This window comes from Amphibalanus amphitrite, unplaced genomic scaffold (assembly GCF_019059575.1).
Source record: "Amphibalanus amphitrite isolate SeventyFive unplaced genomic scaffold, NRLGWU_Aamphi_draft 001151F_arrow, whole genome shotgun sequence".
Lineage (NCBI taxonomy): Eukaryota > Metazoa > Arthropoda > Thecostraca > Balanomorpha > Balanidae > Amphibalanus > Amphibalanus amphitrite.
The window spans coordinates 116,353-136,072 of record NW_024882645.1 but is presented as its reverse complement, the minus strand read 5'-3'; the positions used below and the strand labels follow the sequence as shown (position 1 = coordinate 136,072).

Here is a 19,720-nt window from a genome sequence, read left to right as displayed (position 1 = left end):
ATAGGTAGTCGCTTACTTATAAGCAGCGTCAACACAGGAAGCTAACGTTGAAGTGCCCTTTTAGCTATGCTCGGATTTGTTTTTATCAAAACTACAGATTGAACGCAATTCTCCGGTTTCCTTGACTACGGCACATTGACATGTCACTCAACATCCATTGTCCATATCGCCTTTCAGGCCTCCTTGATCACTCTTGTTATACAACCGACTATAACTGGGTTTCGATTCGTACAGGCCATGTCCGGGGCAGAGACAGTTCATTAGTGCCTTGATGTCCCGGTGACCCACTCAATCCATTACCGCGGCCGACACGGCTCACCGGTCACGTGATCGGCCGTCTCGGCTGCTGATTGGCTGTCGGTCACAGCGCAGGACAGTCTGAACGATTAATTGGTATAGTTGAAGTTAGCTCCCGGTGGGTAGCATTTGATGGATACAAGAATTGTCAGATGACCGTGAAGACTCAGATAATGACGTATGTCGTGTCTCATATCGGCTCAGCTACCAGATGTTCAGACCTTATTAATTCTTTTTTTTGCGTAATATATACCTAATAATAGGTATAACTTCATAATTTTGATCTAACAAAAAAGAAAAAAGGATTGCTTTACTTACAGAGATAAAGATTGCACTTATGATGTTTTAGATAAAATGTCTTCGTTTACCAATAGATGCCAGCCTACTGACAACATGTCAGGAAGTGTAGCATGGATAGCACAAATAAAATTATTTAAAGGCATAACGTAAGGAAATAAAGCGAGACGCTCAATTCGCATGTTTCTTGTTACACATGTCATCCATGTGCGCAGTCCGACCAGCGCACATGCCACGCAGATTCGTCTTCTGTGATAAAAAAACGGCCCGACAGCTTCAAAGGCGAATTGACAAAACATTTTTCACCTGTGCTCTCTTTCTACATACATCCTGCTACGATTGTATTGCCAATTTTATCCCCTTTACCTATTCTGGAACCCATGCCTCACCCGTCCATACTCCTGGAAACTAAATCTTGTGAGCAGGGATCCCCGAACTCACCGTAGGGCAGCGCGAAGCCGGGGAAGTGGGGCTCCTGCAGCAGCGGAGTCTTGGCCGCCAGCAGCTCCGGCTTGGCAGTGACACCTGTGGTGACACACGCACGGTCAGTCGGTGTCAGTGTGTCAGTGTCAGTGGCTGACACAGAGCCGTCACTGCCAGGTCAGCCGCTCATCCCAGTGTGACATGTCACAAACAAACAGCTTTAGACCGGCACAACACGGTAAATTACCCAAACAAACACTCCCAATGGTGAATTCACCTCCAACCTGCCCTCCAACCCATAACTCTGAGCCCTCAACTGTCAGTCACAAGTCCCAATCAACTCTGCTGCATTTATTCCGCACGGCGACTGAAACGACTGGCAGCAGGCGACATTAGAGAGCGACCCCAGCCCGTTAGCAGTCGCAAAAACAGGCCGGGTCGCGACCAAAATACGCCGGCTGGTGTCACGGGCGGTTTATGGTGTCGCTGATCACCGTCATCCTCATTAGCTATCTCTTTATGACGCCTGATGTGCAGCTGTCGCTTTGAGGGCAGGCGCCGCTTACCGACGACATCGGCGCGACTGTCGCGACGACAGATTCGCGCGACTGTCGCGGCGATGGACCTACGCGACTGTCGCGGCACTAAACGCCCCAGCTGTTCTTCGCCAAGGCTTGTGAGTGAGCAGCATAGGTTCAGCAGCCCCTTACTGCGTCGAATACGGAGATCAAAGTCACCTCCCGAAGGTAATCGATGGTTCGCGTGAAATGCAGAAGTCTCCATTAAAATCATTGTCAACTTATTGGAAACGTCTTGACAAATCGTAAGAATTTTCCGATGGCTTTTGTTCCCAGAACCCAGCCGTATTGTCATGCTAGAAAACATGTAATTATTATGCAGCCAATATTAAATTGTCGTGTCACAATATCCCCCGTAATTACCTTGTTAAGTTTCAAAGGCACTGATCGATCGTTTGACCCAGCAGCGAAGGATATGGGATCAGACGACATCAGCGTCGGGGCTAAATTGAAGCCACCAGGCCGATACAAGGTCGATGTCAAATAATTTTGTAAACCATTAAAACAAATGTGATGAAAATATACACCGATGCACGAGAAAAAAACCACCTTGTAGTTCATTACACGTTTCTGGGGAATCGTACAAGCTTTTCACTAAGTGGTCAAAAAACTATGATGCGTATCATCTAAAAAGCTGATGATGCTTTGGAGCTTGGGGACGTATGAGTGCCTCCATTTTTAGAGGTATGAGGTAGCATTATAATGGCGTATATACGTGATGTTCATTATGGAGTAAGCGTGACCGTTTTAATAATGGAGGTAATGATAAGGTAGCACGTTACAGGTTCAAAGATTATTTCTTATCGGGTCACCTTATACTGGGGCCAGAAGCCAGACTTGATGAGAAGACAGACAAAAAAGAAGTTTTATCACACAGAGAATAAATGCTTGGGGCATAATCCATCATGAACTTCTATCAATGATTTTCGGTGAGAAAACACATGCATTCCCGATTTTGTCACCAGCAGAGCATAAAATGACCTCCCAGCTTTCCCGTCATTCGAGTTGGCTGATTGGCGACCGAAGTCCGGTCGAACTTATTTCCATTCGCCATAAGATCACGTCGCGGCGCGGAGGCGCTCTTTCACTTTCGGCACGCCGCGTGTGGGCACGTGGCGAGGTCGGCGGCGGAATACAAATGGACGGAGCGCGGGGACCGGTACGGGCGCTCCAATTTGTCGCCGCGCTGCCGTCAGAACGTGTCCGAGTGGCCACCCGTGTGGGACGACCGTGCTCGAGCGGCCCGGACAGAGGACTAACTACTGTCGGGAACTGTTGGAGGAGAACGGGAAAAAATACAATGGCCCGCGGGGATGGGAGGAGAGCCACAGAGCGTGATGAATAGCCGGGGAACAGTTTCCAGCTCAGCGGACTTCGTGCCACGCTCAACTTTTGAATTTTGAACTTTATGAATGTTTGCATTAATTTTCTTACATAATGTGTAAAGAATAAAAAATAAAAGAGTGAATAAAACTGGACCATTCGCATTGAGACACACCACCTGCTTTCAAGAGTTTTTAACGATGTAGTTCAAAGAAACGAAATCTCTTAGGGTGTTTTTTTTTTCAAAATAAAATCCTCTAACATCGAACAACTCAGTTCCCTGCTACATACGTAAATACCCCAGAACTTTTGATCCCGTCTCACCCCTCCCGTTCCATCATGTCCCATCCTTTTCCGTGCCGCCCAAACGTCCCTCCAAACTGATGTCACACCCTTCCTGCCTCTCCCTTTCCGTGTATTCCTGCCACCCTCCACCCAGTCCCGTCCCGCCTTTTCCTGACCTCTCGTCCTATGCTGCCCCGCGCCATTCCGCCCTCGCGGCCTTGCCTCGTCCCTCCGGGTATAGGGAGGACCGGGGTCCCCTGGGACTGACATCAATACCAGCAGCACTGGGTGAATTTATCGGCTCTGACCCGCCGCTGGCCACAGGGTGTATAGGCCGGCATGGGCGGGGTAGAATAGACGAATACCGGGGCCAGCAGAGACCCAGAGACGCCCGTCTGAAACTTGCTAACTACCATAGCGGATAACTTATCCTTTTTGTGCTACCAATTCAAGCGTATTTCTGTCTATTCTATTGGCTTGGTGGTCATATCAACAACTTTCATGCACAAATTTCAGTCGACTTTCAGGTTGAATCGGTAGAGTCACTGTAAATTCATTGGGTTCCTGACGGTCGTGGTCAAGGAAGTCACACGTATGTATTTCAGTCATCTAGATTACTTCTGTCTGTGATGAAGCGCGGGTGCCTGTGATAAGGCGCTTGAAAAGTATACCTAGTGCAGGTCGTGTAGGTGGTGTTGAAGAATAACACATATATTCTCAAATGGACTGTAAGAAAATGAAATGTCCCTTGTATGTATGTACAGGTCTCGCGAGATTAAGCGGTAGGTTTTGCACTTTTACATTTCCGGTTATATCTCAGAAACTAATCGATCTACGATGAAGCCATTTTACACGATCATGGCCGGCTTGTTACCCAACAAGTCGATCGCATCTTCAACACTTAAAAGCTTAAGACGACGAAGATATAGCCTGAAGTACACTAAATTTTCTAGGTGCAAAACCTACCGATAAAAACCCGCGAGACCTGTACTTCGCTTCAGTAGCTAATAAACTGAAAGATGTGAAACGGCGCTTACAGCAGACAGACGCTCAACTGCACTTGTCACTTGAAGTTTTTCTCACACCACTGCTCAGAAAGACAGCGGTCGCTAAAGCTAGTTTTTAGCCTGAGTGCAGCTAACAGGATGTACCGAATTAGACACATTCTGTATCGAAACGATATTGCGTATTGTATAAATTTAAATGAAAAAATATCACAGTCTCTGTTTATTTGCGGTTAAGTATTTGTCAGTCAAGCATGTTTCGCAATCACAAAAATCATTAAAATATTTATTTAGAATGGGACCAAGTCGTATCCGCTATCAAAATAACGGCAATCATCAGTAAATATTGACCAGAGAATTTCCCGCCAGATTCCAGTGAGCTGACGACACCAAACTGTCAATCTGTCACCGGGAGCCCGGTAACCCGTCAACATCCTCTCTCGCTCACTTATCTTCCCGTCCCCCTGACCCTCCCTCCCCTCCCCCCAGGGCTGGCAGCCGGCGACCGACCTGTCGAGACGGGACAACGTAACCGGGCCGCACGCGTCACAGTACCCGGGGTCGCCAACAGGTGGCTCTGCCTGCAACACAGAGAGAAAGAGGGCGCTGGTGTCGCGGCGCGGCGGTGCACACTGGTCGGAAACGCTCCAGCGAGAGGCCAGCGGCCTTCCCGCAAAAGTTTTTTGCTTGTTATTCCACAACTAGTCAAGCAAACTTCATAAAACTTTGCATACCTTCTCTGTCATATGTAAGCTATCATTTGGATGTCAAGCACTAAATATATGACGTGCATCTGTTAAGTTATGACGTCATAATTGAGTATAATACAGGATCTAACACCACTTTAAGTCAACAAGGGAAATTGGGAGCTGCTATTCGGGCACCGGGAATGGTTTCATGCACTTCTTGCAAGGTCCAGTGCTTGACTTAAGCATTGTTGACTTTGCGTGACGTCATGTATGACGTCACTAAGGCCATATAAGTTTTTCGTCAATAACTCCTGATCAGATGGAGCTAGAGAGTCGGGAAAGCCACCATTGGACTCAGGAAGACCTGCCGAATCGAATGATATGCAATATGACCTCATTCAACCATTTTCGTGACCTGAGGGGCTCCGACCTGACCTTGACCCGAGGTTAACACCTTAAGTTGAGTTCACCCGAACACCAAGTATAGCATTCAACGCGCCTGAGCTAGACAAACACGATGATGCCAAAATCGCGGCAGTGCGACCATTTTTTGGTAAAGTAATTAACCTAAAACCGAACCCGTGCCTTGTGGCACTTACGTGACCTAAGAGGTCACTGGCTGACCTAAGACCTTAAAATCGGGTAGTACCTGATTTTTGCGTCTTATAACGGCACACAAGCTTTTTTCCGCGAGGCTCTAGCTCAATTAGAGGCGAAACGGCGAGGGAGTTGTACCAACCCTCCCCGGTCAATATAGAAAACCAATCGGTCCGGCCAGGGTTAAATACCGGAATTGTAATCTAATGTAACTAAAGACGACCCAAGGTAACCTGACGTCAGTGACAGGTGTCCTATATTTGCAGCGTCTTATATTCACGAAGGTTTCAATTTCCACTTTCTTCAGCCGAGTGATGGTTGTCAATAGCAAGGCTCTCTAAATGCAAGCCGTAATCGCCACGCAATATGTGGAAGGCTTTTGATGTCAATACATACATAAATGCATACATAAAACGCGCTTTTCACAAAATTCATAAACTCAAGCGCATCTGTTTTTAATGACCAGTCAACTACGCATGGATGCGTGCAGGCCACACAGGTCAGCGTAAGCCGGGCGCGGCGGCCGAGCCGAAACTGGGGCGGGGCGGGCGGTAGTTGGGTAGGAAGAGCGGCTCCTGCAAATTTTGCGCAAATATGCGCAGTTAGCTTTTATGTTGCCCTGGTGTGAATTTAAATCCTACTTCATCTCACAAAAAATCAGAGTGGAACTAGATGGGACTACCTGTTGTTTCCTTACCTAAACTTTGCAGTTATATTCCAGAATCACTGTAGGAGAGCCTTCATAAAAAAGCTATAGTACATCTTAGTTAGGGATTTAATATGCCAAAAATTTTGCACTGACCAGTCAGCAACTTCATAACGAACATTTTGATGCATAATATGTGGGATTTCAATTTGGTGTCTATCAGCAATAAGACTCTGAATATCCGGCTCAAGAAACCTCCTGCTCCGCGTCAGTTTCCGAGTTCTGGGATACCCCATCTTCGGGGGCTGATTACAGTTATTTTTGGTCACCCGGATTAGTTTTTTGACCTAAGTATAATAATTTGATCAATTTCAAATCGATCTATATAAAAAATAATCCGAAACTCCGGAATCGCCCGTGGCCTCTCGTGAGGGCGTTTCCGACCAGTGTGCGGTGACCCGCGGCGCCCGGTTGTGTCTCGATTGGGGGCGGAGGGGAGGGGGTCGTGTGCGCGTGTGGCCCGGTTATGTTGTCCATGTCTGCGTCTGCTGCGGCCACCTACAACAAAACCAGAGGAGGCGGGCAGATAGAAGAGAGACGAGACAGACAGAGACAGACAGAGACGGACAGAGACAGAGGTGAGCTGCGGTTCGGCAGAGCTCGTGTCGCAGCGGCCAGCCGACCCGCGGCCACAGGTTATATGTTGTTAGGCAAGACCGAGAGATTCACTGCCAGCCCGGCGCCAAAACGGCCGAGCTAGTATACCGACGTATGTGTCTCATATGAGCTGTCACACAGGCTATATACACATGCAGTGTTAAATGCTCTCGCCGTCTGTTTTATATTATATCATGTAGAGATGTTGGCATACAAATATAAAGTGCAATCGGTGATTGATGAACAAATAATTCAAATTTATCCAACGAATTTCACTTCCTACCTATCCGCACCAAATTCACATTCTGTGCTTTCGTAAAAGAAAATCCCCGCTAGGAACACTCTTGCCATTCTTTTGATGATTAAGAATTACTTATCTTAATGAGCCTTATCAATTAGTATTTTGCATAGATGAGCACGCAGTATTTCACACCTCGGAGGTGAAGGTATAGACTGCGTTCACTTTAAGCAAATACAAAAACAGTTGAAGTTAAAATCAATTGGATCTTTCAAACAAATTCAGCGACTAAATAAGATATTACTCGATGATAACATGCATAACACTCGCGTTGTATTTTACAATGGCGTAACTAGCATTAGACCAGCTTCATAAGAACGGAATGTCCTTTACAAGGTATAGGCATGGATGATATAACACTGGATTGGTGTCTCGTGGAAATTAACATTGGGATCCGCGACATTGGGATCAGGCCTGCCATCTAGCGAGAGAATTATCGTAAGTTAGGAGCAAGCCGAGTGAACGCCCATCTCTCAGCATTATGACACACGTGGGTGTGGTGTGTTAGTTGGCTTGAAGTGCATATTCCCACGAGTTGGAGGTAATCTTACTTGACCTGAGACGACAAAAAATGTCTTAAATGCTTGAAAGCCAAAAACGTCAAGCAGCCTTTAGGTAATAACGAAAATAAAATGCGTAAGACGCGGTGTGTATTTAAACGCCCAGTCCGATCGGCTTGTACGACCTTTTATGTGGTCACTTACTCACAAGGGTACAGCAGTTTAATATGTCATACATATTTGGTAGGCTTATTCCTTCTTCTCCGAATTTCGTCCGATTTTCTTCATCTTAGTTGATGTTACGGCACGTGCCACGTGCCAACTTAGGGGTGTCGAAATTGTTTCACATAAAGTAACTCCGCAATGGCTGGGCCCATTACAGTAGAACTTCGTACTCAATAGTTAGGCACCCAGTGGCCAATGCATTTCCATGTGTCACTATGGGGGTGCTACTGCACGTGCGCACGTGCGGGGTGCCGCGCTTCCATATCTCAAGAACGGCTGGGCGGATAACACTCAAACTTGGTACACAAATGTCACATCGATGCTCGCACTGCATTGATTTATTTTATTTATTTTTTATTTATTCAAGCCTCCCTCCAACGGGCTCGTATCGTCCCAATTACAGGAGAGCTCCTCCTTTTCTGTTTCTGTTCCAGCAGCTGATTGATCCGCAACAGGAGATCCCTGTTTGTGAAGGCTTCGTCTCCCTTTTCAATTCCTTGTTTAAAATAACATAACAATGCACGAAGAAGATCACACATCAAAGTTGTTTTAGGCGGCTATCTTGGACCAGGGCTGCGGAATTAAAGTCAGAGCCAGCGATTCTGTTCCGACTCGGAGTCGGTTGATTTTTAAAAGCTGTAGTCTGAGTATTAGTAGTCGAAGGTCACTGAAAAGTCATCGACTCCACAGACTTACGAGGGCTGCAGAGTCGGAGTCAGATTCGGAGTCTGTGTGAATCGATAGTTCTGCCCGGAGGAGTCGGAGTCGATATTTGAATACCGGAATCGGAGTTGGAGCCAAAGTCACTGAAATTTCATCAACTACGCGGCATTGGTTGGGTCCTTTTCATAGAGCGTCTTGAATTAGGTACATATTAGAGATGTCAATCGGATACCAACTTTTTGGTATACCGATACCAAACCGATACCAACTTGGTATTTGGTATTTTAATCGTAATGTGTTTGGTATTTTGTTGGTATCATGAACCCTCACTTATGTGTAAGAGGCCAAGAAATCGGTAAAAAGTTGGTATTGCCCTCATTTTCCCAAGTTGGTTTGGTTTCGGTATTTCCCCATGGTTTTGGTTGGTATTTGGTTTGGTATCGGTATTCCGATTTTCCGTAATTGACATCACTAGTACATATTGAGCGGCAATGACGTTAGCAATTCCGTTTAACTTTTTCATTATACTTATAGATAGTACTTACGTTCGTTTTGTTCTTTGATCCGGACAATTTGTTTGATTTAGGCCAAGTAAAGGCTCATGTGAAAAAACTACGAAAACGACACGTGCTGGCGAAGTCTCCAATAACTCCCTGTTTCACGATTTAATGAGGAAATAACATGGAACTGCTTATCTTATTACTGACCCTGCACATAAATCTATTAATTTCTTCGCCTTTACTGACATATAAAGACATAACCTGTTGAAAAATTGCACAACAAGCCTGCTACTACACCACACTCCCGTGTGTCACAATGCTAATCAGCGGCGTTCACTCGGCTTGCTCCTAACTTACGACAATTCTCCCGCTAGATGGCAGGCCTGAGCTCAATGTCGCCAAAAACTGCGAAGACACCAATCCATTATTATCTCATCCATGGTATAGGTACAACCCTGCAGCAGCTATTGATCTACGTGTGAATGCTTGAAACATTTGAAAGATTAAATGGTTCTCACAATGTAACAAAAAGTAGCTATTTGAAACATGTCACAAGCATGCGTATCTCATATCTGTATTACATATAATGTGAGTGTTGGACTGCTTCAAACCAAAGTATTTGTGCCTGTGCATGAGAAAATGTACATTTTTTGTGTCGAGTCTTCATCAATGTTATTGCATGACATGCAACCATGAGTAACAAGATGGGTAATCGGCAACAATTTTACTGTCAGAAAAGAAAAATCTTATGCCTTGAAAACAATATTGAAACCAGTAAACCAATCTGAGAACATAAGGATCGACATTTATTGGTTGAACTAAACCGGAAGCAACTAACTTCATTTATAAAAAAAGAGTTCCGGGAGCTAATTTACAAGGTTAAGTTCGCAAAGTTTGCACGACCACACCGTTATGGGTCGGAGACGAACTGCGCCGTAAGGAGCAGTTCACGGCGGGTCACGGGGTTGCACGCGCCGGCCGCGGGGCCTTACCCAGCGCCGGGTTGGTGTAGTCCCAGCTCTCCGCGTCGTTTTTGTAGACGTTGAGACGCGCCGGCTGGAAAACAAAACATAGGTAAGCGAGCGGCCGCTACGCCCCGATAACCAGCACGGCGGGGGCAAAAACTCGCCACGGTCTCTCACTGGCAGCGGACGCCGCTGGAGCTCCGCCAGCCAGCAGGCACGGGCGCAGTTCAGGTAGAGTAATGGCAGCGTGCAGCGCAATGTCGACGATAAACTCGGGCCAGTCAGATCATTAACGTTTGAGAATTTGTCGTGTGATTTTTGGGCTGTACATAGCTGGGTGACTGGCGGGAAAGTCAGTCAGCAGGTCTGAGGAAGAGTGCAGGCGGCAGGCTGAGAGCGTAAGATATTTGCCAAATGTGAGCTTCAACATCCGGGTAATCACAAAATCACGTATCAGGGAAATTATCGGCCTGAAAAATGCCGAATATATGTTGCATGCATCCTAAGTCTGCAAAGGTTCGCTATCTCCCCATACATCAATATCACCCTCCTGTTCAACAGCAGTATTATTGAAAACATTATGAGCTCTGCAGCCTGGCAATGTTTGGCCAGGGCGTTGACTGACGGTCACATGGCTGGCCCATCCTCCTTCAGCTGGCAGCGGACCCCCTCGTGACGTCACACATCATGGCGGTGATGACGTCACGGACGCCTCGCTCCGTTAGTGGTCGGTCGCGGCGGTGACAGCAATATGGGATCGGCCCGCCGTCTCCTCGGCCGGGCGGTGGCTCCGGCTTGACGTGAGAGCCGCCCAGTAATCCACCAAACGGAGGTAGAGGCGTCGCGACACTCCCCGCCCGGCCGTTTTACATGTCGTCCGCCGGGACCCCGTTGACAGTATACACAAACGCGGCGCTTCCATACGCCAGCGCGGCCATTCATTAGCATCGCTCCCGCTGACAACGGGCGGCCGCTATCTTGGCGTCCGCTTTTGATCTTCACTGAAGTGAAAATAGTACGGCGCAGCGCGGCGCACTGTCTAAGCTACAAGATGTGGTCGCTTAATTCAACAAATGAGCTCGTTTGAACTGCGCCGATCTGCATATCCAACACTATTGATGGGTAGGGCAGATACAGGAGAGACGGTCATCTTCATAGGAACGTTTACCCCAAACGCATTAGCTATGTCGTCACTCATACCAGATATCGACAGCTACTGATGAGGTAAATAATGATGTCGCAAGACGCAAATAACCATACCGCGTGAAAATAGCCTCTGCTACGCCTTTCCTCTTTTTCCTTGCAGCAGAGGTGTCGATTCAGTATATAACACCTCTTCAGCCAGCTGCATGGCCTCTGGTTCTATTTCGGAGCTAGCTGTGACGCCAATTCAATGACTCTGCGACACGATCAGCTTGGCGCCAGGGGGCGACGGATGCCCTTTAGCCGGCGGCGCAGGTGCCGCAGCGGAGTCGCGTCGCATGCGAGCCGCTCTAATGCCGCGCTGAGAACCATTTGCCGGTGCATTAGCGCAGTACAAAGCCGCTAATGACCGGCTCGAGAGCGATCGGGCGCGGCGGCGCCGCTGAGGACAGCTCGCCGCCGCCGGAGAGCTGCCCCAGCCGCCGGGGAGTTGCCGCAGCCATCGCTGACGTCACGCCGCCACCGTGGAAAGATCGGCTGCGAGCTCCGGCTGCGGAGCCCCGGCGGACTCCCGGAGAATTCTGATGTCGGAATGGACATCGCAGGCATTAACTGGCTCAGCGGCATTTAAAATGGATTACTGGCTGAGCCACTTGCTGTGCCAAATCGCTTCCGAAAATTTTCCCATTGAGACGTGGAAGCCATTCAAGTCCTTTCACCACGTAGCTTTGAGGATCTAAAGGTCATATGCAAAATACGACATTTACACCATCATTGATATTATCAAACCCATGTGTTCATTCTGGGAACTCATAAACGTCCTGGCCTGTTACACACTAATCCCGCCGGGTGTGCGCCTATACCGAGACCGCTCCATTACTGGGGCGGGGGGGGGGGCAGCCGGCGGGGCTCCCACAGCTCGCTGATGAGCTGCGGAAGCTCACGCCGTTGGCTGATGACCGGAAGGAAGCTCCGCTCCAGAGCCGGAAACGGGAGGTGCCGTTAGAGCCGGCGGCCGTCTGGACGGCACGGAGCGGGGAAGGCCTATAGGGGAGGGACGGCTGCCTACAGGGAGAGGACTGCCTAACGGAGGGAAGATTGCAGAGGAAAGGGAGGGAAGGGATGACTGTCCAGTGTCCATGGGGACACCGTGTGAGGACGACTGCCTAAGAGAGGGAAGGTTGCCTAAAAGAGGATAGAGGCTTCTACCTAAGAGGAGGAAGGACTGCCTACCTAGCGGGGAAGGACTGCTTAGGGGAAATACTAGGGGGAGGGACGGTGCATAGACAAGCGGGAAATGCTAAGGAAGGGAGAATTGCTTGAGAATGTATAGGGACGGATAACTAGCCCTCGCCCGCACATGCCATTTTCCCATCCTAGAACGCACATGGGGGGGGGGGTTGCCACCCCCCCCCCGCGCCATTTCGTTCCTGTTGGAGATAGAGCTTAGCTTTAAAGACCAAAAAGATTCTTTGGGAAGAGACGAATCCAATGATACCCAGTTTTACCTTCTCAGGTCAGTCAGTGACCTTCCAGGTCAGGTCAAACTTAAAAATATTGCTGTTTTGGGTCACCGTTGGATATCAAGTGCGCTGCTTATCATATACCGATGACGATGCCGTTTTCTGGTGCCAAGCCAGCTAGAACCTCTTTGTCACACTACCCGACCAGGTTTTTGCTGCTGAGGTCATTTCAGGTCAAGTTAGGTCAAGGTCAATTATATGTGTTTGTATGTCTGTGTGTGTCTGTGTGTATACTGATGTGTGCACCGATTGTTTATGTGTCCATATTACATGAAATCATGATCTGATAAGCTTTTACCAAAAATGCAGTCAAAAAAATTCACAAAAAGTAAATTCCGCTTGCCTAAAACGCAATTATATTAGATGACCTAGGTTGACCTTGACCTTGACCTTGACATCTGTACATCGTCGAACAACATGTTCCATGATAGGTGGGAGGTAAGACTGGTAAAAAAGGCCGAAATCAAGGTGCCAAAAGCTCACAAGACCCATAGCCAACGCAAGATGTTGAGAATTGGCCATTTGGGTCATGACATGACCTGAGAAACAAGGTCATATCTCCGAAACCAAAAACCACAGAAACTTGAAATTTTCAGGGGACATCGAGAAAGGATAGAGGAGCAGCTATACGAAAAATCAGCCTTCTAGCTCTAAAAATGTTGAGTGCAGAGCAGAAAGACTACCTGGGGGGGGGGGGGTGGCAACCACCCCCCCCCATGTGCGGGCGAGGGCTAGGGGAGGGACGACTGTCTAGGGGAGGGAAGCTGCCTGAGAGGGGATAGGGGCGACTGTCTAGAAGGAGCAAAACTGCCTAAGCGAGGGACGATTGCCTAGGGGAGGAATGACCGCTTACTCAGCGGAGGTGGACAGCTTCAAGGTCTACTTATTACATGGCACCGATAAAACACATTTTCTTGACGCTCAAGTGAATGGTCTAGCATTGATTACCGATGTTCGTGACATGTAAGATGGGTCGACAACTGACGCGGAACTATGAAGCTACAGTCGGTGAAAACCGCACTAAACCACACTATGGCGTCGGTGAACCGTGAAGCTCAAGAATGACTTCCCCACTAAGTTACTTTCAGCGCCATTTAAGGCCGCAACTGACGCTGTTAATAGAGCAGTGGTGACAAGCTCGAATCATTCTGAACCTTCACGCTCACTGAAAGTGAGCTATGGAATCATGAATGTATGACAGAAGTTCCCATGCCTAAAAGCGCCAGGGGATATTTCTATTGCTGAATAGATAATTTAACACCTGTATCTGCAAACTATGGCGACAAGAGAAATATTTAGCCTCTATTCCTTTATATCATAAACGTGTTAATATACTTTGTTTTCCAAAAAGATTTTTTTGCATGAATAATATGAGTAGGAACTCCGGTCCAAGGTAAATTATGGGTACGTGCCACCGTTGTTTAAAAGACTTACTAAATACGCAATGGAAAACCCCGCGTAATGTAACGAGACGTTCTTCGTGGATGTTTGATGTTCAGCTGCGAATGTTTCGGTCAGATACCACGCCTTCCGCTCACTATCGTGCATTTTAGAGTCAAACGGTTCGTCTGTGTCGTGAATAATTACTCAAATATGTCACGTATCATGTCGGGAAAATTCCAGTGGGACTCGGTGCCTGTTTATGCGAAGACGAAGGTGGATGGATTAGTTCAATCAATAATACGCTAATGCGGAGTAAGTGGCATGCTTTTGAGAGGAGGGCATTGTCGTGTATATCTGGCTCCATAATCACCCTATTAAGTGGGTGAGTTGCTCTGACATTGTTTGTTGAGCCCACAATAACGATCTAAAGCTTGCCATTTCCCCGATAGTCTTGTCTTCACTTTGTGGCTTCTACGATCTTAGTGAGAGGCTAATGGCTCTGTATACCAGATGTTTTACGATGTAACCGTTCTCTGAGACAAAAGTCTCTCTCTAAATTGTGGAAAGTCAGCAAATCGGAAGCATGCATGCGCAGTGTACTTGATACATAGTTGGTTGGGTTAACTATGCATCATTATCTTTCTAGGGATTATTTTTTGTTTTCTCCATAACAAACATGCATGCCACAACTTTTCGGCGGAGCAACTTTTTTCAACTCCCGCCTGACTGACAAACCCACCTTGCCATCACTTCCTTTGTCACATACCCAAGCACATACCCGCACACGTCGTCCCCACCCCAGATCTGCGACCACACGTCCCTCTGCACCGACCTTGGCGAACTCAATGCGGAGGGTGCAGCAGCCCGAGTAGATGTCGGCTCCCGTGAGCGCCTCCTTGGCCCGGGCGGCCGCCTCCACCGAGTCAAACTCGACCATCGCCTGGACGCCGTTCTTCTTGAAGATGACGATGCGCAGCACTTGCCCGTGGCTGGAGGAGATGGTCTTGATGACGTCCTGCCGAGACATGGGCGTCGTGGGTTATAATAGCGAGGAAGTGGGGATGTAGTTCGTCACATGATCTACCTACCTTTAAAAACCTTAGGAAGTGTTAGCGGCCCATTGCCAATAACTTGTGTGAATACCCATTCTAAACAAGTCTCCATACGTCTTTAGATGATACTCATGCAAGCATCTGGACTCGACACACATTTACAAGTTAAAATCTACCCCTAAAATAGAAACATTGACAGATAGCTTAACGGTAGAGCTCCGTAAAATCCAAAAGATCTCTAAGAAGCATCAAATAATCGCCATGGGCGCTCTATCACGGTCAAGTCCAATGAGCAAACTGACCACGCCCCATGTTTATATTATCGTGCCACGACCCTGTCATTAATAAGCGTCTCGAGGCACGGGGAAGGGTTCTGTCAGCTCCATCGCCGGTCGTTCGGTGCCCGGTTTCTGGACACCATTTGTCCGATCCGTCAGCTCGGTAGTGCAACGGCCAGAATCCGGTGACGACGCGCGCTATGACAGATGTGACGGCTGTGACGGGGCGTGACGGACGACCGTGTGTCGCTCGGTGGAGCCGTGACGCCAGCTGACACCGGGACAGGTGTGACAGCTGGGGACACGTGACAGGCGGAGCCACTGTGACGGATTTGACAGCCGGAAACGGGCGATTCCACCCCGCGTGACGCATGTGACCGCTCTGATCTTCGGAGATGTGCGACGCGTGGCGCGCGCGTGGTTGTGACGGGTGTCTCAGGTGACCTATGTGGCTGATGTGACGGACGAGCCGCCCTCCCCCGGTTCCGGTCACGTCAGTGTGTGATGTCAGGACCTGTTTTCTTATTTTGTTTGATTGAAATATAGGGACATCTCTACTGAGCGGTTTTCTTTTGACGTCTGACGAACCCAGCATCCGGTCGCAGTCTGGCACCTAGGTCATTTAGGACACTGAACGATGAGCTCAGGAAATAGTTAAAAAATCGGCGCTCTATTTCTTATCCTAAAGTGCATCAAAGATGAAAGGATTCTTCAACCCCATTTGTATATCTCAGCTTACAACTTTCAAAAGTCAAAACTCGAGTTCGGTAGTTCTCGAGGGCGGACGCGGCCGAAGCCCTGAGCACCTGAGCGTGCTGCCAGCTCATCCGGTGATGGATGGGTTTCCCGATGTGCCAATTCGCCGCCCGGCCGACTAATGAGGTGAAGCGCGCGCCCAGGCTCGTGGTGTCGCCAGTGTGGGGACGCGCCGATCTGCGCAGCGACGATCAAAGCTGCCGGTATCTGCGGGGGAGGTAGCGCAGAGATATGGCGCCGACCGCCAAGGCCGACCGCTGACTACCTGTGACCTCGTCACGATATATGAGACACTGATGACACGGGCTCGGTGATCACGATCGTCCTCCGCTGAGGGATTGTCGGACCACTGAGCGTCTATTGCGGCGGCTCCGGCGCAACAGAATTCTATAAAAATAAGAAGAGCGATGGTGCATTCAGCTCGGGCGACCCACCATTGCTCGTGGTGATTGGTGATGGGCGTCATTTGGCCGATTAATGCCAGTTTTCTATCAGCGTTTCAGCTCACGTGACATCCGCCGCTGATAAATAGCCGGTTTATGTGGCTGTTTGTTTGTCTTTTTATCAATCAGCCAGCACCTGGCTCGGTGCCAACACGCTGCTGATGTAGGTTAGCAAAAACGTTGAAACAACGTTTGCCTGGAATGAACACGCAAACAGAGGTGTTTACTTATTATTTAACGGTGTACGCTTCTAAGTTTGAAAACAAAATGCTTTCCACAACACAGTAGAAATCATCTTAAAGAACAACTATATGTGGGTTTTCATGCATACAAGCATAATTGCATACAATCAGTCACTCATGTTTGTATTTGGATGCCTATGCAAATACAAATGGAATGCGGAACTCGCAATTGAATTGGGTAGTTATCACACTTACCATCATATAAAAGAAATTCTAAGAAATATGTGGCATACAACATTACATGTAAAACATGCCCTAATCCAATGCAGGTTATATAGGTACAACTGCCGCAAATATTTTCAGCTGAAAGCTCAAAGAAACCTGGGATATCCCCGTCATTTTCTTTGAAGGATGGAGCGCGCCAATCGGCCGTACCGCGCCTGCGGCTGCCATCCCGCAGTGCTCGCACGTATTGCGGTACAGCCTAACTACCCCAGCGGATCCGCCGCGCCGCGCAGCCGTCATCGTCAGTTCCAGTGCTGCTGTGTGTGGCTCTGTTGGATACAGCGAAAAATACCGCTATTTTTATGCGTCGTATCGTTTACCACACACTGCTTAGGACATCTATGTCGGCCACAGTTTGATCTTGAGCCCAACTGTGCTCTCCGTCTTTAGCGCCACGAACCGGGCGTTCCTCTCCCTCGGACTCTCACCTCCTCTACCTCTCTCCAAGAGTGTGTCGATCAGTTCCACTTACCACTGTGATCGGATAGACGGGGTTGACCACGGTCATCAGGAGGATATGGTTCGGCTTCTCCGGCTCAAAATCCCTCCTGAAACACAGAACGATTCCCAGTCAGATCAATAGCGGCGACGACGACGGCGCCAGAGTTACATTTAACGATTGGCATCAATCGTGTGGAATTTTATTTACGTTATATTTTAAAATAAGTTAGTTATAACATTAGACTACTTCAGGCGATTGCGCAGCTGGTTACTAATAAGGTCGTAGGTCGTCAAAAATAATTTGGCGCACATGAATGGAACAGGTGTCCACTGTCCATCCATACTTCATGCATAGATTACATTCGTTTCAATTGTGACAAAAGTATCGGGCTTCCAGATACAAGCGTAGGCCATGAAGTTACCAGTTCTGTCAAGTTGCATTATTATCTAGGTGTTAACCCGCGCCCGGCTGGGGGTCCTGGATTTCCACGCCCTGCTGGGGGGGGGGGGGTGTTTGAACACCCCCCCCCTTCTAACTCGGCTCCTGGGCCACGTAGCGATACGCGGAAGGCGGCATTCGAAAGAGCGTCAAAAATAATGACGAAATCACTTCGGTCAATTTTTTGGTCAGGTCAAAGGTCAGGTCACCAGAGGTCATTGAAGGCAAAATTTCGCCGATTTCTAGGTCGAATGTCGACAATTTCCAAGAAGCCAACGCATAACTCGGGAACCAATAGAGCTACAGCGCCGCGGAAAAGCGCATTCGATAGCCCTATTAACGCCCTTTCTGAATAATTTTCTCAGATTTGATTTAACGTCAACGGTTTTGCCTGCAGGGGGCAAAAACTGCAAAAACAGCCGATTTTTTTCGGAAACAGTTTTTCTGCAATAACTTTTGACCCAAGCCTTGTACGAGCTTACTTTTACCGGCATCGTGTTCCTCTCGTCAAGACGCATCGAATGAACTATAACTTGACCTTGAAAGGTCAACTTGAAAATTTGACCTCAGGTCAAGGTCATGACCTGAACGGAAAGGGTCATGTTGCATATCAGTCGATCTGTATCGTCGAGCTGAACACATCTAAGGCGTTTACATCGCTCTAGCATGCCTCTATCAAAAGTTATTTGCGAAAAACTGTTAGATACCATTCGTGACCTAAGATGACCTCAGGGCATAAACAGGGGTCACGGACACCATTTTCATGTTCAGTGTGTCTAAACCACTTGTAATTCAGTGTTTGGGAGTGTTTATAATGTCTTTCGTCCAAAAGAGGCGCATTTCAATTTTCTCCCATTGACTTATAATGGGGAGGTCGCAAAATTGACCTGACCTTAGGTCATCGATATCAAAATTCTGAGATATACATTTTGTACATGCTATTGCTCTTAGCAATCGCTGAAAGTTTCAAAGCGATCGGTCACTCGGTGTAGCTATGACAGACATTGAAACTTTTTATGAGGTGAGGTCACTTCAAGTGACCTGGTGACCTGACCTTGAATGACCTTGGTCTGAAATTTTCATAACATGTGTAGAATTGATGTATGATAAGGTGTACCAAAAACGGCGGCGCGGAGCGCCGCCGTTTTTGAGATATGTATTCGCGAAAAACCACAAGGGGGGTGTTCAAACACCCCCCCAGCAGGGCGCGGGTTAACATTTAACGGGAGCGATTTAAATCATCTGGCTGCACTCTGCAGTCCATCAAACTAGAGAATCCCACTCGGAGCGCTAAGCTGGATGAAACGGGAAACGATGGAAACCCGATATGCACTATGGACTGTCACCTATTTCAGCTGAAAGACCGTCGACAACGAGCACATAAGCGCGGTCGGCTTTTCCACTAGCCTGTGATAAGGCCTAGCCGTGTGGATATGTGGGAGAGTCGTGCCTTTTTTCTCTTCGCATTTGCTGAAGGTTGTTGCGCTATTACGTGTGACGCTGAACGATTTGACTGAGACTGTGTGTTTGTTGAGACGAGCTTCTCAGCATCCACAATAAAGTACTGCTAAAGCATTATCATTTGAAAATATCCTTCCCTTGGTCTTGGTCTTTGTCAGCTTCATGCTGCCTGTGTCTGGTGACAGATGGCCCCATAATGTTGCGTTATTACTGCAGCTATCCTAAACGCACATGGAAATACATCTTGCGAATGTCATGGCTACGCTTAAACTAATGCAATAATAACCTCGCTACAATTTATGAAGCTTAGTTTCCATTTTCCTTCCTATTTCACATCTCTCACGCAAAAATGCGGAGGCAGATGCAGACGCTCTTCACATCTGAAAC

At 47.9% G+C, this 19,720-nt stretch overlaps 1 protein-coding gene across 2 annotated transcripts in view; it reads right to left on the bottom strand.

Moving 5' to 3' along the window:
• Positions 1–19,720, bottom strand: part of LOC122370624 (heterogeneous nuclear ribonucleoprotein L-like) — a 67,955-nt gene that overhangs the window by 11,711 nt on the left and 36,524 nt on the right. The window contains exons 3-6 of one of the 2 annotated variants that reach the window (XM_043346371.1): positions 17,465–17,540; positions 14,829–15,011; positions 9,975–10,038; positions 1,036–1,119 (exon numbers count right to left, since the gene is read on the bottom strand). In XM_043346371.1, the coding sequence (XP_043202306.1) occupies positions 1,036–1,119; positions 9,975–10,038; positions 14,829–15,011; positions 17,465–17,540 (407 nt within the window). The remainder of the gene's footprint in view (positions 1–1,035; positions 1,120–9,974; positions 10,039–14,828; positions 15,012–17,464; positions 17,541–19,720) is intronic. The other variant, XM_043346372.1, reaches the window with a different exon arrangement.